Source organism: Syngnathoides biaculeatus, chromosome 23 (assembly GCF_019802595.1).
Source record: "Syngnathoides biaculeatus isolate LvHL_M chromosome 23, ASM1980259v1, whole genome shotgun sequence".
In the NCBI taxonomy this organism is placed as follows: domain Eukaryota; kingdom Metazoa; phylum Chordata; class Actinopteri; order Syngnathiformes; family Syngnathidae; genus Syngnathoides; species Syngnathoides biaculeatus.
Window position 1 is genome coordinate 9,042,568 of NC_084662.1, and position 24,366 is coordinate 9,066,933.

The 24,366-nt window shown below is 45.7% G+C and overlaps 1 protein-coding gene across 3 annotated transcripts in view; it reads right to left on the reverse strand.

The window, feature by feature from the left end:
• Window positions 1-5,615: 5,615 nt before the first annotated feature.
• adgb (androglobin) overlaps window positions 5,616-24,366 on the reverse strand; it is a 39,754-nt gene continuing 21,003 nt past the window's right edge. For 2 of the 3 annotated variants that reach the window (XM_061812689.1, XM_061812688.1), the window contains exons 19-36: window positions 24,144-24,258; window positions 22,626-22,790; window positions 22,395-22,533; window positions 22,177-22,311; window positions 20,096-20,189; window positions 19,375-19,506; window positions 19,103-19,256; window positions 18,784-18,971; window positions 18,408-18,619; window positions 17,146-17,303; window positions 16,196-16,298; window positions 13,558-13,700; window positions 12,146-12,301; window positions 11,604-11,694; window positions 11,413-11,512; window positions 8,088-8,271; window positions 6,519-7,970; window positions 5,617-5,950 (exon numbers count right to left, since the gene is read on the reverse strand). In XM_061812689.1, the coding sequence (XP_061668673.1) occupies window positions 7,836-7,970; window positions 8,088-8,271; window positions 11,413-11,512; window positions 11,604-11,694; window positions 12,146-12,301; window positions 13,558-13,700; window positions 16,196-16,298; window positions 17,146-17,303; window positions 18,408-18,619; window positions 18,784-18,971; window positions 19,103-19,256; window positions 19,375-19,506; window positions 20,096-20,189; window positions 22,177-22,311; window positions 22,395-22,533; window positions 22,626-22,790; window positions 24,144-24,258 (2,404 nt within the window). In that variant the 3' untranslated portion in view covers window positions 5,617-5,950; window positions 6,519-7,835. Of the gene's footprint in view, window positions 5,951-6,518; window positions 7,971-8,087; window positions 8,272-11,412; window positions 11,513-11,603; window positions 11,695-12,145; window positions 12,302-13,557; window positions 13,701-16,195; window positions 16,299-17,145; window positions 17,304-18,407; window positions 18,620-18,783; window positions 18,972-19,102; window positions 19,257-19,374; window positions 19,507-20,095; window positions 20,190-22,176; window positions 22,312-22,394; window positions 22,534-22,625; window positions 22,791-24,143; window positions 24,259-24,366 lie in introns of all 3 variants that reach the window. The other variant, XM_061812690.1, reaches the window with a different exon arrangement.

Here is a 24,366-nt window from a genome sequence, read left to right on the forward strand (position 1 = left end):
TGTGGAACAGTTGGCGGAAGGTGTCTGGTGTTCTATGTGACAGAAGAGTCTCCGCTACGATGAAGGGCAAAGTGTATAAAGGCCACGATGTACGGATTGGACACAGTGGCACTGAAGAGATGACAGGAAGCAGAACTTGAGGTGGCAGAAATGAGGAGGTTGAGGGTCTCGCTCGGAGTGAGCAGGTTGGATAGGATTAGAAATGAGCTCATTCGAGGGACAGCCAAAGTTTGGATGTTTTGGAGACGAGGTAGGAGAGAGCAGACCTCGATGGTTTGGACGTGTCCAGAGGCGAGAGCGTATACTCATATTGATAGAAGGGTGCTGAAGATGGAGCTGTCAAGGAAAGAGAGAGCGAGAGGAAGACCAGAGAAAAGGTTGGTGGATGTTGTGAGGGAGGACATGAAGACTGCGGGTGTAAGAGAAGAACACGCACAAGATAGGCTTAGGTGGAAAAAGATGACACGCCGTGGTGACCCCTGATCGGGACAAGCCCAAAGGGAAAGAAGAAGAAGAAGAAGAAGATTGCTGGGGACGTTTTTGTTCAGTCCAGTTAGGTGCAACCAACCCACGTTCTCCTACTGATTACCCAAGAACTGAAAAAGCTAGAATTTGGGTTTTTTTTTTTTTTGCGTATATGAAGATAGCGTCTACTCTCTTTGGCCACTTACAATGCCTCAGAACAAAATATTCCGTGGGTCTTGAAAGGTCTGTCAAGTATCGGGAATTCTGCTTTGAAAAAGTGGAAAAGGAAGCAAGGTTACAAAAGTGATATTGTTTCTATACCATTTGGCATATTGTTCTGATTTACCCGCTGTAAACTAGCATCACGAGAGACTGAACACTCCAGGCCGACGCAACCGTGTCGAGTCCTTAAAGCTCGACATCATCGTCGCAGACACGTTTGACGCCCCCGGCGACGTCGCGCTGTCTGGAGAAAGTGGTAAAGAAACACCCGGGAGGTCACGGCGGGTGAGGTTGCGCAGAGTTCAAGCGTCACGCGCGGGAAACAGAAGGCCGGGGTTTTTTTTTTTCTATCGTCAGCGACAGCTGTAGTTAAATCGAGCGGACCGCTGCGCACCTGAGCGCGCCACCGACTGCGTACGGCCGCGGGGGCTGTGGCGAGCGACCGAGTGCTTGATTTGAAGGCACTAACAAGCGAGAGAAGACCGGCTGGCGTCGCCACGCGCGGACCGTGAACGGGGAGACGACGGCGGCGCGAGAGCCACGGCGACAACAGCAGAATGCCGTAACGCGAGCATTGAAAACGGAAAAGACAGACAGGAAACTCGCAAACGGTCTCCGGGGGATTGCAAGTTAATGAGGAAGAACCACGACTAGAAATGCGAATGTCGCGACGCCAAACGCACGGTAAATGAGTCAGATGACGAATCTCTGTCAGAAATCTGCTGACGTGCGTCAAAACAGGGACGCTCCAAAAACCCGACGAGGTTCCGTGAATATTGATGGCGGGGATAATCGAGGTGACGACTTCCTGCTGGAGAAATAAAATAAAAAAAGAAAATGAAAGAAATCGTTCTGCAAGTCATAATGCCGCAATCATTATTCAGGTTGGTACAACGAAACGGCCCGGCCACAGGATGCCTACAGTGCATATAAAAAGTCTACACACCCCGGTTCAAATGCTACGTTTTGGCGACTAATTTAAAAATGGAGACAAAGATATCTCGTTTCACCAGGAAGATAAAAGATGGATGCACGGTCATGACATCCGGTGCATCAAATGCATGAATTGGCGATGTGATGATCCGAGGAACCTGTTTTAGCTCCAACAAAAAGAGGCGAACGGTAACACGGCTGCCATGAACAACCCATCATCAAGCCATTTTCTTACCGATCCTGTTTGGCAGTTTAATTTAGGAATTTTGGGGACGCTGTGTGTTGCCATTAGAGAACCATTTTGTACCGGAGAATGAGCGAGAATTTTACTGAATTTTGGTGACGCAAGCATGAAGGAAATTAAAAACAAAACAAAAAAATCCGTGATATGCCTTTCAGAAGGCAGAAAATATCCGGATGGCCCATTCTATAAAAATGCCAGCTTTCACAGATTGTGTAAAATCCTCGCTTTCAGGGTCTTAACTCCAGAGGCTATTATTTCTAAAGTGATGCCACATCGACATGGTCAGTATTTACCAGACTAATCGTGTATCTGTAGGCAGATTATGCCGGAACGCGCTGTAATGAGGGGACAAACTCTTAAAATGCAAAGATGAGCGCTTGCGGAAAGATGTAAGAAAAAAAAAAAGAGCATTGCAAAATGTCAGCGACGGAGCGCGTAACACTTGGAAAGGCGGCACTTGACCGTCTGGAATGCCGCGAGTGGGAGAAAAGCCACATAAGGGCAGAAGGCGTGAAAAGCGGGCAAAGAGTATTTTCAAAGTAAAAGGGGAAGGCGCAAAGTCCGGGAGGAGCAAATTCCAAATGTGACAGGAGTGACTGAAATTCAAGCGCGTCTTGGTCAGTGTCTACTTTTGTAGAATCAAAATAAAATAGATCACGGCAAGGTATGCTCAACTGCATTCGGGGCACCGCAGCTGGCGCCCGTTCCGCTAAAGCGATAATCTGACCGTGGACAAGATGGATGCCACTGTTCAAGGAATGGGCAGTGCCAGTGTTGCCACGGATGTGACACGTAGCCTGCGGAGCGGCTTGTTTTTTCTTTCCCCGCGCTCCATTCAGAAGGATTTAGTTTAAAAAAATGTTTTTAAAAATCTCTTCAGGAGACCTGTTGCTAACCGCATTGCACATAAATTACAAAAAAATACAAAGGAAATGATGCAATACAGATGCATGTCAATGAGGTAGCAATGTAGCAAGCTAGCGATAATCAATAGCGAGCGCAGGACAGGATATCGACTGAGTGGACCGTGTGGCCCCCCCACCCGCGTCCGCCCTCCTCGGAGGTTTCAACTCCAATCGATTCACTTTTATCTGATCAGCGCTTGACCATGACTGCGCATCTGGACTCTCTGAGCATGTCAACTTTTGTCTTCGGGGGCCACATCTTTGTCTATTAATATATCAAATATTTCCCCGTTTTGTTTTTTTGCAATGGTCGAAAATCACCAGCGGGGAGTCCCCGAGTCTCATTTGGAGTTTTCTGCAGCTGCAAAGTTCTGGACTAGTGGCTAAGGCTTTTTTTTAAGGGGGCTTGGCTTTATTCGTGGTGAAAGTGCTGCATCCATCATCATCTTTCGCTTCACACGCCACTGTAATTGTCAGCTTTACAGATGCCATGTCTACTTCGCAGAACGAGAGTAAATGCAATTGAAGCGGCGCAACGCGTTGAGCGAGGGGACGACTTCAGGCGCGGCGTTTATCGATTCTCGAGGATGGCTGCGCCAAGTGACAAATTGAAAACCGTCGTCCACGGGGGCGGAGGCGGCTCGTCGAGGAAATACGAGGATACCGTGAAATTCAGGACGCAAACTCCGTTTTTCTCCCCCTCGCGCCCAGGCGTGATGAAGACGCACAATGAACAACTAGTGCAGCCCCCAGGGCCTCGGATGGTAAATTAAGCGGCGCAATAATCCTCCCACAGTTGCCGTCGCGCAAACCAATCCAGCGAGGGAAAACCGGCGGGCCGACATTCCCCGGGCTCTGGTGTGTAAACTGCAATCGCCGAATTAATTCCGTCGACTCCGACACAAAAAGCAATTAAAGCCTCGATTTGAACAGACACAACTCGCACGTATGCTCCGACGCGTTCCTCTTTTTTATCTGTTGTCTGGAAGGAACTCAAACCGCCGGGCGACAACCGCAATGTAAATCAGCCGCAGTGAAGTCACTTCCCTATGATTACCGCGGACGATTTGTGTCCGCCGTGACATCACGCCGCTGGATCGCTGCCATCTTGGTTGATTTAAACGAGACGGACGGGTCCCCGCGCGCAGAGGAGACTTGTCATTTCGGACAAAAATCACACAAGCCTCGCCCCCGCCCCGCTTACATCTTCAAAGTATGTGAAGGACAGCTGTCAACATTTGACACTGTCAAACATTGAGCGCACGCGGAGCTACATGACAGTAGAAACTTGGAAATACGAAGTGCAAATGTCGAGGGGCGTGTGACCTTCAAATAGGAGTGGGCTTATCTTGACGATTAATAGGTAGCAAAGGGAGGAACTTGGGAGTCTATGATAAGTGAGGACCTGGGGAACTAATCAAGATTTTACTGCAAAGCTAATCTCCCCCCAAAAAAAAAAAAAAAAAAGAACCCACAGGATTTGGGAGGACTTGAGCTACGCTGTCTGATGCTGGCGCCGCTGGAACTGGGCCGACCAACGGCGCAGAGGCACTGAAGTCAATGAGAGGCGATTAAAGGGTGAGAAACAGCCCAGTTTGTAAGAAGAAGTTGGGATGCCTGCCATTGTGTCCCACCCGGAGCTCGTAAAATGTGCAGCGCGGACGGCGTCACAAAGGGCAATGGGAGGTTGCGCTGTCAAGGGTACGAGGCTTTGCTCGTCCGTCGCTCAGCCTCCGCTTTTCCTCCCCAGCGATGGCGTTCTATCACCAAGAAGGCTGGCTTTTTGCTTCTTATGGCAAAGCGAGCGCAGGTTCCTCCCGAAGAAGCGCTTTCTATCAGCAGAGCCGGCGGCCCACGAGGGCCTGACCTCTCGGTATATCCGTTCCCGGCGGCGCGGCGCGAGAAGTGGCCGGCGCTGCGACGTATCGAGCGGTTGTGCGGGGAGTCAAAGCACCTTGCGTCCACCTCGTTTCACCCCCCCATGTACGCGCGGGTGCGCGATTATCGATCTGCAAAAAGAGGACACGGGGCTCTTGCGGACTTGAAGGCCCCTGCTCGCTCCTTGCACGCTTTGCAGGAATACAAAGCACATTTCAAGCCCTGGAACTATGACTATTTGCCAGCCTCAGCGGTTGGACAGTCAGGGAGGAAATAACCCGGGCAAACAAATCCGGGAATCCCAAAAAAAAACAATCTTGGAAGACGACTGCTGTAAAGCATTTTTCGACCCCAAGATTTTCAGAAGACCACAGAGTTTCGTTCACAGCCCCCTCCCGAGCCGCTTCATCTAACTCTTCCGGGAGGATCTCGAGACATTTCCAGGCTAGCGGAGAGACGCGGTCTCTGCACCGTGTCCTGTGCCGCACCCAACCTCCTCCCATTGGGTCACCCCCAAAACATCTGAGCAGGGAGGTCCCATAGCTCAGTGGTTCGAGCATTGGCTTGGTAAACCAGGGGTTGTGAGTTCGTATCTCCCCGAGAGGGGTTGCGTCAGGAAGGGCATCCGGCGTAAAAACTGTGCCAAACATATGAGCGTTCTTCTGAGATGTCACGCTGTGGCGACCCCTAACGGGACAAGCCGAAAGAAACTTTAGGGCGGTCGGACACAAATTCCCAAGCCACCTCCCACAGTTCCTCTCATTGCGGAACCGCAGGGGCTCGACCGAGACCCTCCCGACTGATCTGGCGACTCAGCCTAAAGTGAGGTGAGTCTGGTAAAAGCATAACAAGATACAGGTTGACAAAGAGTGAGCGATTGCAGACATCAAAGCGTGAGTAAAGACCGTCTGAACGGTAGAATATTCCTGAAAAGGTAGACCGTCCTTTGCCGTGCGTGTGCAAATCAAATCGATGAAGGCGGTCCTGAATTATCATCTCCCGAATGAAAAGTGAATTAAAGAGCCACGGCTGCACTCAGGGAATGTGTATCCAGTTCCCTTTAATTGCATCATCCCACTATGCGGCTCCATCGGAGAAGCCAATATTTTCTTATTACTCGTAGGACGTCTACTTGCGTGCAGCTTTGCTTTCAAGGTTGCGCGATCCTTTTGTCTCTCGTCCTCGCGCGGAGCCCGGCGGCCGCCAAATTACCAAACAGCCTCGGCATTAATGCGGCCAATTGCGGAGCGGGGGTAATCTCTCGCAACAACGCGAGACGCGCAGTCGCTGGTCCTCGTGTGCCCTGCGGGGGGGACAAAAAGCAATATTTGAGTGTGAAAGAGGGCTGGCGGGGATGGGGGGTTGGGGGGGGGGGGGGACAAGGATGCGAAGAAACAGCGGCGGAATCAATGAGGCCTGACCGAGTGGAGTGGAATGCACATCAAGCTGGAATAGGCCAGGAAAAAAAGGGCAAAAAAAAAAAAAAAACACATTTCCCCATTTGTATGCAATAACAGCAGCAGAATAACATCTTTGGATTGGACCTGATTGGGAAAAAAAATGTTCATGAGAGAGTTCAATTACTGGCGTCGACTGCACTGCACGGACACATTTTACAAGTAACATTACAACCTCCAACTGACGCTCAAAATGCAAACATCAGTTCTCCAGAAAGGGGGAACAGTGCACCAGGGTGACAATGCGTCCATATTCACTACCGCTAGATGGCACTATCATCTCATTCATTCACAATCAGCCCTTTGCCCCTCAAGATACAAAAAAGCGCCACCGGTATCAACCTATAGAGATTAGATCAGTAAATCAACACGTCATAAAAAAATGGCGATATACACGTTTTATTCAAGGTTTACCGTCTTTGGTCTTGTGTAGGGGGAACTTCTATTCGCGCAAATATATTCATCAAATCAGCGGGCGGAGAGGGACGTCGTCGTGTACCCAGCATGCCGCTGGGGCGTCAAGTCAATACAGAGACCTTCAAGGAGAGCAAACAGTTTGCAGAATATTATCGTGGGTACGCGGGGGAGGGGGGGGGGGGATTGCACGGCTCAATACGTCCTTGCAGTCTAAATACAATCAGTTGGTCTTTTCATGTGTTTTGCCTGGACACAATTTATTTGTCGATACGAAAGAGGAAGATTTCTTTTTTTTTTTTCCTTTCCAACAGGTAGATATTGACAAAAACCTTTTAAGCCAATAACCTCATTTAAAAATCAATAGTTACTCACTAATCACTTTGTTTATAATTGACTAAAAACCCACGAGAGCAAAATCAGGGTGCTAAATGGACCGTTTCGAATCTGCCAGTGAGAACAAAATACAAAGAGAAAAAGGTTACATCATTTGAATGGAGTGAAGTACAGAAACAAAAAGCTGCAAAATTAGTGAACATATTTGCGAAGATGAACACATCTTTTGAGTTTGAATGCGCCTGGCCCGTTGAGTGACGTCAGAGTCAGTAAAAGCGCTTATTTGACCGTTTGTTGTGGAAAGCGACTGTAGAGGGAACAGAATTCAGTCAGACTAACGATTTGGAGGTTTTATCAAATTAGCCAACGAGATTTACTTTGCCGTAGGCACCGCGGTTTTGAAACCAGTTCGGCTTTGCATGAGACACGTTGCACTTTATCTTTTTTTTTTTTTTTTTTTTTTCCCCTCGTGTGACAATATCCCAAACTTCAGAGATACTCAGTCTTTGAAAGTCTGGAGAAAAAGGTCCATGTGGAAAAATGATTACAACAAAATCTCGCCATGCAGCGAAAAAAATGTGAATTTCAATTTTGAAATCCGGCATACAGCAAGACCCCAAAAAGTGAACCACGATATGGCGAGGGAAGGCTGTCCAGTATGGTACGTTCACTTCGGTTCTGCATTTGTGCAAGAGCACCGCACATTGGCGCCAACTCCAGAGCCAGAAAGTCTTTGAGGCTATGGGACACCTTTCCCACAACAGTCCAAAACTCATTCATTTTTCTTATTCAGTCATTTATTTTCCGTGCTCGTAATGCTGAGGTCCATAAGTTTGCCTCGCTTGAATCTCGTTCCGGTCACTTATCGATTCACGTATTTGTGGAGGCGAGCGCGGCCAACATAAAAGCCCTGAGTTTTGGCGTCCTGGTTTCAAACGGACCTGCACAGAGCCCGGCATGTCAAGTTGGTTTGACGTCACTTCAGGCTTCATCCACCACGTGTTTGTCCTCTCTCCTTTTTATGCGGTTGTTAAGCCATTTGCGAGTTTCGCTGGGTTTCTGATTTGGCTGCGTGCGTATGTCTTGGAATTTGTGTTGCTCCTGCACCATCGCCGTCTGGAAAGGACGCAGAGAGACAACGGCGACAGAGGAGTTACGCCGAGCCGAGCCCCAACGGATCGATATTTTCACGGCGCTCGAACATGGATGGGACGGCGGCGGCGGGGAGGTGACCTGCTGGTCTTCGTACTGCCTCAGGAGGCCTTGCATCCGTTCCCTCCTGAGGGCGGCTCTCTCCTGACGCTCCTCCACCAGCAGATCGCGCTCCAACTGGTAGGCTTGGATCCTTTCTAAGCGCTCCTGCCGCTGGCACTCCTCCATCTCGGGGTCCAACAGGATCGGGGTATCATTTTTCCTTCTGCGGGAATTACAGGCGGACCTCGTGAACACGTTGGCTGGTGAGATGGAAAACGACCGGAACCTTTCGTAGGGTACAAACTTGGCTTACGGTACCAGCAAGAATATTCATTCTGGAGTACTCGCCAATTCCAATGACAGATAATTGTGAACAAAGAGCATTTTCTTTCTTCTTTCTTTCTTTCTTTCTTTCTGACACACAAGACAATTTGCTAATGTGCCGAACTACCGCAGGGTAGCGCCAATGACTGGCGAGGAGGACTTAATGTCAGATTATTTTTCTCTTAAGTCTCAGTGGCTGATATGGGCATTATTCACGAGTACCCAATGCCGTGAAATAAGGCCAGTATCAGCTTAATAGCGTATTGATACTGGCTCATCCCTATTGCTCAAAATCATTTTGTGGCTTCAAACTTGTACTTTTTTTGTTTCATTTTAATAATTTCAGCATTCACTAACATTAAAATTGCAGTGACATGCAATGCACTTCTTATTTTCCCACACAAGGTGAAGCTGCTCTTTGTAAAAGAAAAGAAGGATTCAATCACGTTAGCTTATTGATTTTTAGTCCATCGCATGTAAACTATTCATCCATTTTCTTTGTCGCTTATCCTCACAAGGGTCGCGGGGAGTGCTGGAGCCTATCCCAGCTGTCAACGGGCAGGAGGCGGGGTACACGCTGCGCTGGTTGCCAGCCAATCGCAGGGCAAATAGAGACAAACGGCCGCACTCGCGATCACACCTAGGGGAAATTCAGAGTGTCCAATTAATGTTGCATGTTTTTTGGGATGCGGGAGGAAACGCCCGGAGAAAACCCAAACAGGCACGGGTAGAACATGCAAACTCCACACGTGCGGGTCCGGGATCGAACTTGGCTCCTCAGAACTGCGAGGCCAACGTTTTACCAGCTTATCCACCGTGCCGCCCGCATGTATACCAAGAGATGAAAATCTAAATGTAATCAATGACATCAAAATGTATCATAAAATGACATTTTATATAATAGTTGAATGACAGTTTTTCAACAACATTTAAGTCCCCATAATCAGATTTGTTTTCAAATGTTTGATGTTTTAAAGATAATTGCTGAAAATGTCCAAAGACTGCAGTACTGAATTGCTGTGAAAGTGTTAGACGGTTTTGCCACCATTATGTTTATGATCTTATTTACAGTAGTGACCATTTGACCGACAGTTCACCGTGGTCCGGTTTCAGCGGATTTAGTGGACGCACCACACCACAATTGTGTGATTTTCACCACTCTGAAGCCTCATTTGACAATTCGTTTTAAATCAGTCTGACTTGGCAGGTTTATCACAAACGATTATGTGTTCAAGAAATTTAGTTTTAAGTTATAAAGTTATTAATAATAAATAGATGATTGTGACAGTGCGAACAAATTACTTTTTCACTTTTTTTTTTTAGATGCAGAAAATCTTTCATCCATACTTCCGTGTTGCATTGCGCTCGTCCTCTTAAAAGTACTCATTGAAACCCACGTGGAGATTTTCAGATTGTGGGAAAAATCCTACCCCGAGAAAACCCGCACGAGCCCACCAGGAGAAGGAGCGAAATATACGTAGCAAGGCCAGAGCTGAAATTTTAAACCCTTTGGCTAGTTCGGCATTTTTAACACGGATATCGCAATGGCCACCATCCGAATATTTGGTGACAAACCTTCAGAAACTGTAGTACTATAAGTACTGCAGATAGTCGAGTAGTCATTTTTTCTTTCCATTTCTATTCTCAAGCTTAAAATGTTCTCCACTTGCCAGACAGGATAGGCGGACGTGTGAAAATGGAAATGTGGTTGGCAGAACTGGAAATAAATGTGCAGGGAAAATTGTGGCGTCACAATCCCTGCATTATCTCACACGCCTGGCCATAAGTTCAAAATGGCAGCGGGTGCGAGTACTCCTGCGTTAAGGCTTCATTGTAATGGCACAAAAAAATGTGTTGTCCGCGGCTGCCTGTGCGTGATAAGGAAAGGAGAACAAGATGCAGGCACTGCCAAAAAGGGAGGCAGTTAGCAAAAGTTTTTTTAGTTGGAGGAAGAGGAAAAAGCACAAGTGGCCATCTGAGGTGCAAACATAGATGGAGAGGGAAAAAAAAAAGTGTTTGCCTTTTTCTGGTTTTAATGACGAGAGGAAGCCAGTAGCTGTGTTACTGAAGTTAGAGTTAATGAGCATTGGCCAGCACAAGCGATTTCAGCACTGCGAGTGTGTGGTGTGTGGAACCTTTGCAAGAAAGTTCCGCCTTTAGACTGCCTTGCAGGCCACATTGTCGGCAGTCATTAACAGCTGCACACACACATACACACTGTGCGGGCGAGGGACAGGAGTGGGCACATCTCACTGATGCGACGAGCTCAACGGGGGGGTCCTGAAATAGCTTTTTGATTAAGAGACACAAATACCGCCGCATTTATCACGGCCGGGGGATGGCCGCCGCGAGGGGGAGGCGAGGTGGCGAGGGACGTAAAGCGCACGCCCTCTGGGATGGCGGCGCTTCCTTTGCACGGTCGCTGACTTGACACTTAATGAACATGACGAAGCGCAGCGATATCTGACACCATAAAAAAAAAAAAGATACAAGTTCCAGGCACACCTATGAAGTATACGTATGCTAGCGGTTTGGCACTCTCACCTTCACAATTTTGTTTTGCTTTTTTTTTTGCAAACATACGTTTTTCTTTTTTTTTTTTTTTTTTTGTTGCAGGGTTGGAAGGTTAATCAACCCAAAAAATAATTCTGGCGCTAAATGAAGAATTTTTTGGGGTTAAGTTCTTCCACCTTTCTCTGCATGACTTGCGCACACTCATGGCCAACGACAAGGCACTCTTTTGTGTTCACACCTGCGTGGACTATCTGAAAGGAGGATGCAAATTAGGGGTGTGGCCATATCAAGATGGCTAACTGTACGATATAGACTCATATGGGCCCCCAAATGTTCCATGTTAACACCGTTCTAGCCACGCCCCGACCCACCAAAAACAGCTAAAATGCTTAAAAAAATGCTCGAATGCCAAAAGTGAAAACGAGGTAGTTGTCAATAATTTGCATGAGCTGGCAGCAACAACTTTCTCTCAGACACGACACACATTCACTTTCACTGTCAGGACTCGACAGAGGACGAGACCCACCTGATGAAGGGTTTGTAGTCCAAGGGAGGAACGACGATGCTCAACAGTTGTTCAATTGGAATATTGGGAGCGTTTGGAGGAATAGGACTGCAGCCCTCCTCTTAAAAAAACAAACAAAAAAAACCATCAGACTGAAGGAAAGATGAAGTGGTGCAAGTATGAGCGCGCCACGTTTTTATTTGATTACTTACCCGCCTCGATGGCGTCGGGCTCTTCCTCTGGAATGTCATCCTCCTTGGAGAGGTAAAACTGGCTCAGCCAGTTGAGACGTAACTGCCACGCCTTTAAAAGACCACACAAAACGTCAAGACCCCACAAAAACAAGAGTGTAACATATGTGGACCAAAGTGTTGGGACACCAACGTATCGGGTATCTGCGCAACAGAGTCCCGCATTCGGCAAGACAGGTGAAAGCACTTGGCCCGAGAATGTGGTACATTCCAATGAAATCACCTTTAATTTTCAATTCGTCCCAATTAATTTATGCGGAACCTTTTTATTTCATAACAATATTTCCGAAATTCCCAATCTTAACGACCCGCCACAATTCCCTGGAAAGATTCCAGACCTCGGCCACCCCTTTGCAATGCTAACCGCGAGCCTACTTGTGCTGCCACAACTGTCCGAAATGTCTGTGCATAAAGAAAAATTCAGACTCCCTGAAGAGGTGAATTAAGGTGGCGTGTCCCAACACTTTTGTCTATCTCCCAAACACACTCAGCCAGTCGGTTACCTTGGCAGCGCGGCCCGGTTCAGCCGCCTCCCAGGCTCTTTTAATAGCCTTGATTTGCTCTATTCTCTCAACGTCCTTCTTCACCACGATGCTCTCGGCTTGGCTCTTGTCGACCGCAACGCGCAGCGTGTAGTTGGCCTTAGTCAGGTCAAGGCCCTGCCAAAAAAAAAAAAAAAAAAAAAAAAACAACAACAAAAAAAAAAACACAAAAAAAGACACAAACAATCTGAAGGTCACAAGCACTGCAAAAGGATGGAGATTTTTTTTCTTTTTTATTCTCACGCAGTGCTCGCTGAAAATAATATGCCGTTGTTCAGTTAATTTATTCGCGGATCATGACACCGGCAGCGTCCAATGACGCTGTGCCGCTAATGATAGAAAACATTCAAATGGAAATGCGCTGCGGAGAGCCGGTGCGCTGGAGGTGGGGGGCGAGGGGGGGTCGGGAGGGAATCTGCCTTTCAAATTTGATTGCGCTTGTTTGTTTAAATGTACAGCAAAAAAAAAAACAGCTCAACATTTTGTGTTGATTGCAAGGGATGCGTTCCAGTCTTGCCCAAAAAAATAAGTGAAAATCAATTACCAGAACATATAAATATTGTTTATATGATGAATATAATGATGATTCATATATAATGATATATATGAAAAATGTTTATACAATTCTGCTCCTCCCACAATCTTTAAACACACAAATATATTTCAATAAACACACGCAAATAATGAGCAAAAAATATTCTTATTAATACTGTATTGTCTGTTCCTTTAAGAGGCGGGGCCTGTTGGGTTGGCAATTGATTACGGCAAGTCTGCGTGAGTGTCTGGCTGTGAGCTGTGGCTCACAGCTGCATCTGCATGAGTGTGCTCATTGTCTTTGTACTTTGCAGTTTTGCCAGTGTTCAGTGAGCAGCTGGAGGTTCATCGGCGTCTGTTGCGCTCCTTTCCCAAAAGAGAGCGCGTTACATTTTTCCTCGGATTATATAATAGTTAACATGTAGTATGAGGTCATTGTCAGGCAAAACTAAGGCCTGATCAAAATAGATTTTTTTTAGGCAAGTGCAATTCAAATATTTGGAGGAGTAAAATTCCGATACGATTCATTCAAAATGGGTAACATTTTTGGTTCCTTACTGCTTTAAAAAAAAAATTATATTATAAATTATAGGGAGAAAATCAGTCTTGTTTGTTTGAATACTATTATCTTTGTCTTGTGCCACAATGTGTATTTAAAAAAAAAAAATCTGGGAAAATTGTCAGATTTTTTGTTTTTGCTGCATTTTGCTGATTTGTAAAAGTGCGAAGAACAGCCAACTAACTGGACCAGAATGCAGTTAAAAACACAACACGTTGAATATATGTATACATATTTCCTGCTGACAAAATTGCATTATATAACATCTGCGACGTATTACCATTTCTTCCCTGGAGACCGACGAGGAGCTGCCGGTCCCCTTGTCGTCGTCGCCTTTTCGGTTGACTTTGGCCGTGTCAGTGCTCTGCTCGTCGCTTCCCGACATGTCAGAGATGGATTCCGACGACTCCTCCGGAAAGAACACTGCGTTTTGGAAAGACAGCTTGAGGATGAGGTTCTATTCTTCTTTGTTATATCCTTCAATGTCAAAAAAGACTGTCTAAACTGTTTTTCAATGTCACTGAAAATTTGCTGAAAATACAAAACCAAACAAGACTTGAATTCAGCATAGCATCATGAAATATTTACCGCATTTTCCGCACTATAAGGCGCACCTAAGAGCCTTCAATGCTTTCAAAAGCTGACGGTGCGCCTTATAATCAGGTGCGCCTTATATATGGATCAATATTGAGCCTTTAGTTCAACTCCATCTAATGGATGCATCACGTAAACTCCAGCCTCTACCGTAGCGTCGATTCTTTGCGCCTTATATATGAAAAAAAAAAACGTTTTAAAATGGGCCAGTCATTGAAGGTGCGCCTTATAGTGCAGAAAATATGGTCATGAGTGAGCAGCTATATTTCATTTCATTCACTTTGATTCATATGGGGGCATTTACGTACAGAACAGCGGTACCTAAAAAAGTCACTAGGTAAATACTGGTGTCATTTTTTTATTTTATTAATGGGGAGCAAGGTGGAAGGTGGTTTGCTTCTCTGCTTCATCATTTGTTCAAATCTTCAGCCGCAGTCTCCCTGTGTGGAGTTGTCATTTTTTTCCGGGTCGCACATTCCAAAAGATGCTCCAGAAAATGCACAAATGGATGAACGAATGATGTTTTTTGATGAGGGCAAACATGGAAGTCAACCGGCATCATAGGAGGAAATGTGTTTCCATTTGCAGGGGGGGGGGGGGGTTGTTAATGTTGTAAAACATCATTTCCCGTAACCACACACACCCATTCCCTCACTTGGGTGCGTTAAATGATGCTGGAGTGACAGGCGGCACACGCATGTACAGTTAATCTGCCTCCCGTTTTGTGTCGAGTAAAACTGGATGCTTCAAGCCGATGAGCTGCACGTGTCGTGTACGTGCGCATTTGCTAGGTGGCACTGTTGCACTTCCCTCTTCCAGAAAAAAGCCCCCCCCCCACACACAAGCATCCATCATTTACCCTGGCCACCAAGTTACTCTCATCGAAGATACACAATGCCGTTTTGTGATGGCAAACGGCATATGCGATCACGACAGATATACGGTGTCTGCGCGCAGATGCGCTCATGAAAACAAAGCGGTGTTGTTTGGGTATTAAACACCAAAGCGTTTAAGCAGTATTTAGTGGGGATCGAGGCCGTTTGCGCATGAAACATGGACGCTGCGCTGCGTGGCTTGTTCGACTGGGGGCTTTCAAAAGCGCGACGTGGCGTGAGCCACCCATGTCGCATTTCGGGAGCACGATCAAGGGCACAGCCTTGCCCTTGAGACCTGGCTTAACTGGGTGAAATTAATTCACTTTCCCGCTGTGATATTTCCCACGGCACCGGGAAAGTGGGGGAGGGGCCGGTGGCGGGAGCAAACTTCATTTGACTTCCCGTTGACCCACTTCCTTAAGCCTGTTGGAGAACCGTGGGAGGCTTGTGTGGTCACGTTCATATTTACAGTATCTAACTATAGAAAAGAGAAATAAAGGCAGAAAAATGAGCACAGGCAAAAAAAAAAAAAAAAAAAATTGGCAAAGGAACAAATTATTACTGTCACGCACACTGAATGCAAATTCTGAAAGACGTGCATTGATGTTCACCTGGCCGGCCAGAATTAATTCACCACTCGAGAAGGTTTTTGCTGATGTAAAAGCATAATTAAGTCAACCGACGCGTGCAGATGCAGAGTACCTCAAATCATCTTTCTCAATTGTAAGGAATTGAAAAGTCTTTAATCCGTTCTAGTCAATCACAAAAAAAAAAAAAAATTGTGACATGTTATCTGATGAGAAAAATAGCACTATAATATAGTACTTTATAAAACACACAGAAATTATATAATTGTTTATAATTAAAAACCTTTCATCACCCTTTCTCCTTCAGTGCATATGATGGTATGCATTCTAGTGTGCACCTTGGCCACCTGGGGGCAGTATAAGCTTCTGAGTTTGGAAGTAATATTAGTCAGTCTACGCTGAGGATAAAGAACTTGACTGCGAGTATTATGTTATATTAACTTCCTGCACGTTTCATGAATTGTGTTCAGCCAGCCGTTGCTTTAAAGGTAACATCACCGCCTAAATGCTAATTAGCCTGGTTATCTAGGGTATTTCCCATTGCACATTAGCACTAAGCTAACAGAGGCTGTGCAGTTGATTTAAATACTCAACATGTAATGCTCTTGACACAAAAAACAACAACCAGTTCATCCTTTCGCTCACTCAGCTTCAGTATAGCATGATTTAGGGTTAAACTTCATGTTTTGTTCAACTTTAAAGGATCCACTGTCCATTTATTGATTTAATCCGAATCAATAAATCCGACAACTTTATGACATCGTGCACCCATATTCTGATGTGTGAGCGTGTATGTGTGAAGAGTGCTTTCCACGTGTATTAAAGGGATTTTGATGTGGGTTTTTTTTTTGACTGTGGGTACCTTGGGTTTCTTTGAAACTGAGCAGTTGGGCGAAAGCCAGCTGAGACTCATCCAAATCCCAGCTGTGATAGAGCACCTCTGCCCTCACCAAATACCTGTGATCCTGTCAAAGACGCACACAATAAAGATATGGCAAAATCGGTCAGATTTTATGATGATAAAGTACTGAAAAAGCACAGTAACGACTTGGTATTTATGTGTGTATATATATATATATATATATATATATTTTTTTTTTTTTTTTGTAAAGACGGCTCCTACACAAACTGCCAATAACGAGCATCAAAATGTCTCCCGCTGCTCTCTGCGGAGCGTAACCGATTTAATCACAGACGTCTGCTCTAATTGATCAGCGGTCTTAAGAACTAATCGATACACGCTTACGCCTGCCCGCTGATGCTCTCCAGGCTCCGACATGATCCGTCTCATTACCGTCCGCGCTGTCGCTCATTCATGACTGCCTCCGTGCAATTGGTATGTGGTGTTCAAATTAAAAAAAAAAAAAAAAAATAATCTTTGCATATGATAGTTAATGAATATGAACGTGAGTGGTTGCTTGTTTCTATGTGCCCTGCGATTGACAACTTCGGGGTGTAGCCCGCCTCCTCTGGGATAGGCTCAAGCACTCCCGCGCCCCTTGTGAGAATAAGCGGCTCAGCAAACGGATGGACGGACGGATGGATAATAGGCAATCATCAGGATGAGAAATGAGTTCTCCCTGACGAGTCAGAGAGGACCAACAAAAGCGTCCCTCTGCTTTCTGCTGCCCTCCTCTTGTGTGAGAATGTGAGTGGGTGGTTAAGTTCACGTGTGTGCCTGCAAGTCAGTTGCCGTGAATATTTGCCGCTGGAAAAAAAATTAAAAAAAAAAGAATCTGAACACGAGTAGAAAGCAAAAGGGGCGGAGGAAACGTGTCAGAGCAACCACCGAATCAGTAATCACGCTGTTACCGGCGCCTTGGTGGGCGTGGGCGAGTGGTCATCTTCGCAGTCTGATTTCCCCGACGTACTGCCCTCCTCGTCTTCTTCCTGGCTGTCGTCTAACGCCTTGATCTCGTCCTCCTGGGCCGGGGGCGTGTGGCCGTTCTCCTCTAGTGCGCCACTGGGAGCTGTAACGAGGAGAGCAAAGGCCTGAGTCGGAGGAAAATAGAGAGACCAAAAAAAAAAAGGCGCAGCAGGAAGTGGAAAGCAGATTAAAGAGTTCCAAACGTTTCTCTCTTAGAGGGGAAGAAAAAAAAGCATTTTCAAATCTCGTTCATTCTAAAGACAATGCAGCGGAAACTCCAAAGTGGAATTCAATCTGTTCCGTGACGCTGGTTGAAGTCCAATTAATTGTTACAAGAGAAGATTCAAATGGATTTTTTAACAGTCTTGCCATAAAAATTAACCAATGTTAAGATAACGCTTGTCCAACTTCCACCCATCCATTTTCTTCGCCGCCTATCCTCACAAGGGTCGCGAAGAGTCCCGGAGCCTATCCCAGCTGTCAACAGGCAGGATGCGGGTTACACCCTGAACTGGTTGCCAGCCAATTGCAGGGCACATGCAGACAAACAGCCGCACTCACAATCACACCTTGGGGCAATTTAGTGTCCAATTAATGTTGCATGTTTTTGTGGGATGTGGGAGGAAACCCACGCAGGCACGGGGAGAACACGCAAAAACACAAGCGTGTCAGGGATCGCACCCGGGACCTCAGAACTGTGATGCCAACGTTTTCCCGCATCCCTTGTACAACTTAATGGCAAAAAATTAAAAGTTGTGCAAATCTGTAGACTTCTGCGTGTCCCATTAAACTTCAGTTTAATGATCACCCCCCCTCCCCCCCCCCCAAAAAAAAAAAAAAGAGTTGAGGAATCAGATCTTTCAAAAATGCCTGACATCATTGAATTGCATCTGATGGAATTCATAAATCCTTGTGATATTTATATAATAAGGTTTTTTTTTCCCACAAAATTTGTAGCAAAAGAAATATACACATGGGAGATGAATCTTTTCTTAGGCCAGAAAAGTTTTTTTGGGACGGGGGAATGTGGGGGGATTGGGTTGGGCACAAGTATAAAGCGAAGTTAACAACTTTATTGCAGAGCCAAATAAAACTAAAATAATGTTAGCTGCTCTCTCTTTGAAAATATTTGACTTGAAGGGAAAGTAACTTTTGTGGGATAAGAATCAAACATGACCAAAAATTAATAATAACAGAGGACCCAAACCTAATATCTCTTCCTCCTTTTCTTCCTCCTCCTCTTCTTCTTCCTCTTCATTGGGCAGGAAGTTGGCGACGGGAATGACGACTTGGCCTTGCCCGGTGGCGCTGGCCACGACCGTCTCGTGCTCCAGGATGGACAGACGTATCTTCACGTAACGGCACGACGTCTGGAAGTGGACGGTGCCGAGGAGCGGCACGGTCACCTTCACGGTGTAGCTGCGGATGGAAACAAGCAAAATAAAAACCACGGTTGTCATTTTTATATCAATCATTCATTAGGTACACCTCCTTTCTGTTTAATGTCAATCCTTCAGTTTGGAGGCTAGCAGTCATATGTTAAAACTTGCAAGAAAAACACCGTTCACGTTTCATGGTCTTACCCACATATGATATTGTTTGTGTTGGGGATGTAATAATCCTGGAATTCCTGCACGGAAAACGTGTTGAGCGGAGGCGCGTGGGACAGTTTCGGGAGCGGCTCTCGCGTGGCGATCAGGCGCAGCGTCCACTTGCCGTTGGCGGGTGGCGACTCGGGTGTGAGCACTTCAGCGACAAACGTGTAGCCCAGCTGAATGGCGGGAAAAGCGAAAAGAAATTGCAAAATTTGTTGTGAAATTGTGACGCAATCCCGGGAGATCGCGACGGAGTTCCATCCCAATTTGGAACATCGCAAACCGAGGAGGGAAGTAATGCTCAAACCTCGTTGGGTTGATAAACGAGGGGCGGGACCCTCGTGATGAGCTTGCTCAGCTCTTCTCCGGTGTCGTTATTAATGACGTGCAGCCGAGAATAGGGGACCGGACTGTAGACCTTTGGCAACAGCAATGTCTCCTTAGTAAAAAAGAACACCTCCCTTCACACGCATACAAGATGGGGAAAAATACGCAATTCAATTCAAAAGACATCACGTAGAAACAATTCAGTCCTGTGTAAAGGTGGGGGGAAAAAAACAGATGACAAAGTTGTTCAACCTAAAGACCAAAATCCAGGAGTTGGCTTTCTCCGGGAGGGTGACGGAGTAGTCGGTGAAGACGACTTTGGTCCATTCATCAAGCTGACACGGGTAGATTATGACGTCCCGGTCGGAGAGCTCAAACATGTACCTGGAAAGCAGGGAAGAACACTTTCAGACATTTTTGTTTCATCCATCTATCTATTTTCTATCGTGCTTGAGCTCATGAGGTCACCAGTGATGGAGGCAATTTGAAAATATTAGTATTATGTCAAATTCCCATGGCACACAAATGTTGTGTAATACGAACTATGTCATATAACCGATTCTGTTCCTGCAACGAGATTCCAGTCGACGAAGCGCACAATGTCCACATCCACCGTACGGGGATGAAGCGGGCCGCTAACGCTCATGCACAAACATACTCCCCCCCCCCGGCGGTGGGTCACACGGCAGACGCTGCGAGCTCGTTGGAACGACGTAAGGATAAACAGCAGATGGTACCACTGGGAAAGAAGATGGAACACAATGTGGAAAATGCTCCCCGCCTGGCCGCCGCAACCAGGAGAGGGAGCCAATCCTGGGCGTGTGGCAGAGCAGCGAGGCTCAAAAAACGACATCACATATCCGGCGTGTATTATACATAGCGGGCCTGCAGCATTTAATAGTCTCGCCGCTGGTTTGGAAGAATCAATTCTACCGACAAAATGCGAAAGGCTCGGGGTGCAAACTTCATTTACCGGAGCAAGGAGGCGGCGTGTTTGTCAAAGTCACATTCCACCTTGGACCACATTTCGGAAAGCAGCGCCGACGTCCGGATGCTCTCCTTGGTGCCTGCGCGACACGAGCAGCGCGTCAACGCGGGCGAAGTACGATTAAAGATGAAAGACAATGCACAGTGCCAATACATGAAACATTTATTGGGGCTGACCTACTTTGCGGCGGAAAGCCCGTTTTGCCTCGGCGAGTGAGGGAAGTGGCAGCAAATTCCGACTGTACCACCGCGGGAAAACGGTGGGAATCGTGTCTACGTTTGGTGTCACATCATTTGCCTCACTAATGAGCACGCGGACAACTATTCCCTTTTTTATTATTATTATTTCAAATGGCCTCCTCTCTGAAAACGATACATTGGGGTCAAGGCAAGCCACTGAGAGATAAAGACCTACTATATTTATCATCTGCGGGAGTCGAGCGAGAGACCGGAAGAGCGAGTGCGGTGAAAATAGATGACAAAAAAAAAAGACAGCTGATTGGTTCTCTTAATTAATACATTTTCAATTTAAGTGGCTGTCTTACAGCTGCATGTTTAACTAATGAATACGCCGAACATCAATTTGGCAAGAAGTACAACGAAAGCTCAAAAAATATCACACGCATGTCAAATGAAAATTAAGCTAACTGAACATTAAAATAATTGTTGCATTGATTTAGCTCAGGTTTTTGTTCCGTCCTCTCTAAAATTAGTAATTATGTATTAATTTTATTTATTTGGTGAACTCATTAAATAACAAAATTAAAACATCAATGAAATAAAATGTTCCTTATGCTTTTAATGTCATGCAATAAATGGTTAATAATAATTCATTATAATTTTTTTTTTTATTATTTAAAAAATAAACTTTTACATTTACACACAAGGGCATTTTGAGTTTTTTTATAGTTACATGAAACTTGAAATATGCCTGTATAAAATGCAAAACCGTGCAGGATTTCAAATTAATTTAACACCAGCACGGTAACGTGGCTGAACGAGCATAACGACAAGAGAACCACACTAGCGAGTCACTTAACTAGTTTTATTTATATTTTCAGTTTTAGTATACACTTGGTTGCAGAAAAAAAGTTAATAGGCTAATTAAAACATCTACCATCATCAAATTGATTCACTTGATAGTTTTGGAGAGTTGTTCTGAAATGAGAGCACCTTGGAAGTCAAGCATAAAGAGTAATTGCACTGTAAAGCTTGAAGGAGAAAGAAGTAAATAAAGCTGCTCCAGGCTGCGTGCATTGGCTCATGCGTGCAGACAGCAGCAGCTCTATTATGTCCATAATGTAACGCAGACAGACGGGCTTTGCAACGTGAATTTTAAGTCGGTCAAAATCGGCAGTTGTTTGATAGGCGAGGTGTAGGAAAAGAAGAAAAAAAAAATCTACTTTGCAAAAATCCCACTGCACTATCTTGCACTGTCCTGATTTATGCAAAGAAGGCTTGGATGTGTCCAACATAATATTCAGAGAGTGACATGGCCACGCGTTGTGCCTTTGGAAGGCAGTTCGCTTCTGACCTTGGGCCATAAAGAAGAAGAAAAAAAAAAAAAAAAAAAAAAAAAAAAAAAAAAGAAGAAGTCACACCTTCCTTCAGTTTTCTCTGAAATCGTCACGTTTACCTTGACAGTCAAATGCTACACTTCATCAAATGAAAATACAGCCTCGCCTTCAGCGCCGCAGGGATGAGCGGTGTGCGTGCGCATGTCTTCTCGTGTGTCTATGTCGATGTATCAGCGCAGTGGCGACCCGTGCTCTGTCACAACGCATTACAAAGCGTGGCAGTCTCACATCCTCTGCTCGGAGGCTCGATACGTGCCACCGGGCCGGATCAAACTGTGACCAGAGGAAGCAGACGGTGCCTACTGAATGCTTTTATGTGTTTGGACAGTGCAATGGACCCTGCTGATGAAGACAGATGTGCAGCCTGTTCAGCATTGCCACTGAGAAATTGCACAGCTAAAAACACAACGGTGTGACCGCCCCTTTTTAAAATATTCAAGCAAACCATTCGATTACAACCTTGATATTTAAATTCACGTGGGGAGTTTACCGGCTTTGGATGATTTGCGGACCACTCGCACCAAGAGTCCCTTAAACGCAGCCTGGAGAACAGTTGCTGCCTTGACCTCTTCGGCTGTTGGCTGCCTGTCAAGCCACGTTTCCGGAGGCTTGGACTCCTGAAGTGCTGCAAGGGCAACAATGGGGAAGATTTAATCACACCGAAACGGACAATGCGGTATTTTCAAGCACACGGGAACGGCCCGTTACAGGCGGGCGGGCGCGGTCTCCGTGCCCTCGCCAGGAGTGAAGGGTCGGCGGTGAGCGCCAGCACGGCAAAGCGCTCCTGCGGGGTCATTTCCCTGCCCAGGGCATCGCGCAGCATGTGGTAGACGGCCAAGTTGAACACCTGAGGGCCTCAGCACATACATGTTCACATACAAGGGGGAAATAATTACATTACCAGCAATAACGCACCTGAAAAAGTAGACACAAACTAACCTTTTGGACCTCCCAATTTTCCTGCGGGGTTTGCTTAGGACTGCAAGCTTCCTCCAGGTTGCGTCTTATGTGAGGCTTTTGGCCGTGCCGGTCATGAAAGGAGGCCACCAGTTTGGACAGAGCCCGCATGATAGCTTTTGCCTTCTCGTTGAAACGAAGACTTTCCTATTTACATGTTTTTTTTTTTTTTAATAAAACATGACAGCCTTTAGTCTGTGCTCACAAAGTGCAACGTATAACCGGTGCCAGACTGTAGACAAAACTCATTTAACGAGAACATTTTATGGAAATGGGGAATTTTTTTTTTTTTTAATTGCTTGTATGCAAATATTGTGTCTCTGGAGTATGTGAATGCAAAATGAAACGAGAATGGATATATTTTCCTTTTCTTAAAATGTGTCTGTGAGCAGTTATGAAACTGTTGTGCTAATTATAATACACATCTCGTTAGGGTAGACCATTCTTTTTCAAACTGGACAGATTGTTTGATTTCCCCCCCGCTTGACAATTTTGACGATTTTCAGCGCGAGCATCCTCAAAGTTTAGCATTAGCTAATGACATTGGCCTTTGAATACGAGCAAAGATATACCCGGTCCCTAAAATGGGCTACGACAAAATAGATAAATAAAATGTAAAAAGTGTAAAATGTCTCTGACTTTTCAGATGACTCGAGCTGTTATTTTCCTCGCAGTAAAAAAAAAAAAAAAAATGAATTGGTTGAATGCTGAAGTCAAAGGCATTCATCGTCTAAGTGTATTTCTCTCAACTGCTTTTCATCATGTTGTTTTGTGTATGATTCAAGGGCAAATCATTGAGTATGATGAAGCAGAAAAAATTATATATCCCTCAAATAATAAGTGGATAAGTAAATGGAGACACAGGTCATCAGAAAGTCTTGATATGAGCTAACTGGATGCCAGTTTCACGTGATGTCCGGACTTACTTCCCTTTACTAAGAAGGCAACAAACTAACTACACCACCGAGGTAACCTAACCATCCATCCATTTTCTATGCAGCTTATCCTCACAAGGTTTGCTGGGAGTGCTGGAGCCTCTCCCAGCTGTCAACAGGCAGGTGGCAGGGTACACCCCGAACTGGTCGCCAGCCAATCGCAGGGAACATAGAGACAAACAGCCGCGCTCACGATCACACCTAGGGGCAATTTTAGAGTGTCCAATTGATGTTGCAGGAGAACATGCAAACTCCACACAGGCGGGGCCGGGATCCAACCCGGGTCCTCAGAACTGTGAGGCCAATGCTTTACCGGCTGAGCCACTGTGCCTCCCCGAGGTAAACTAAAAAAATCAAAATCAAATGTAACCACTCAATTTTGGGGGAAAAAAACTCACTTTCAATACCTTTTAAAATCAGAAAATGATGATTGTGACTTAGTACATAAAATGTAAGTGATGTTAAAAGGTGATTTACATTGTAGCACAGTTATTTTCTGTTAAAATAATATGACTGCAGTATTACTTTCCTTTCAACAAGATTGCTGGCAAGTAGCGTGACTCACTTTGGTGCAAAGCGACATGATGGCATCCTCGTCCCCAAAGGAGAAATGCGTTTTGCTGTACAGGTGTACATGGTAGGCCAGTTCTGCGTATGTGTGGAAGGACAAAACATGGCGCCTGAAGGTGAGAGAGGAAAACATGCAATTGTGACTGGTTACAAAACATTGCTTTTGCCAACCCGGCGGCGGCTTTCGTGGTCCCTCCTCTGGTCTTCCCTAATACCGA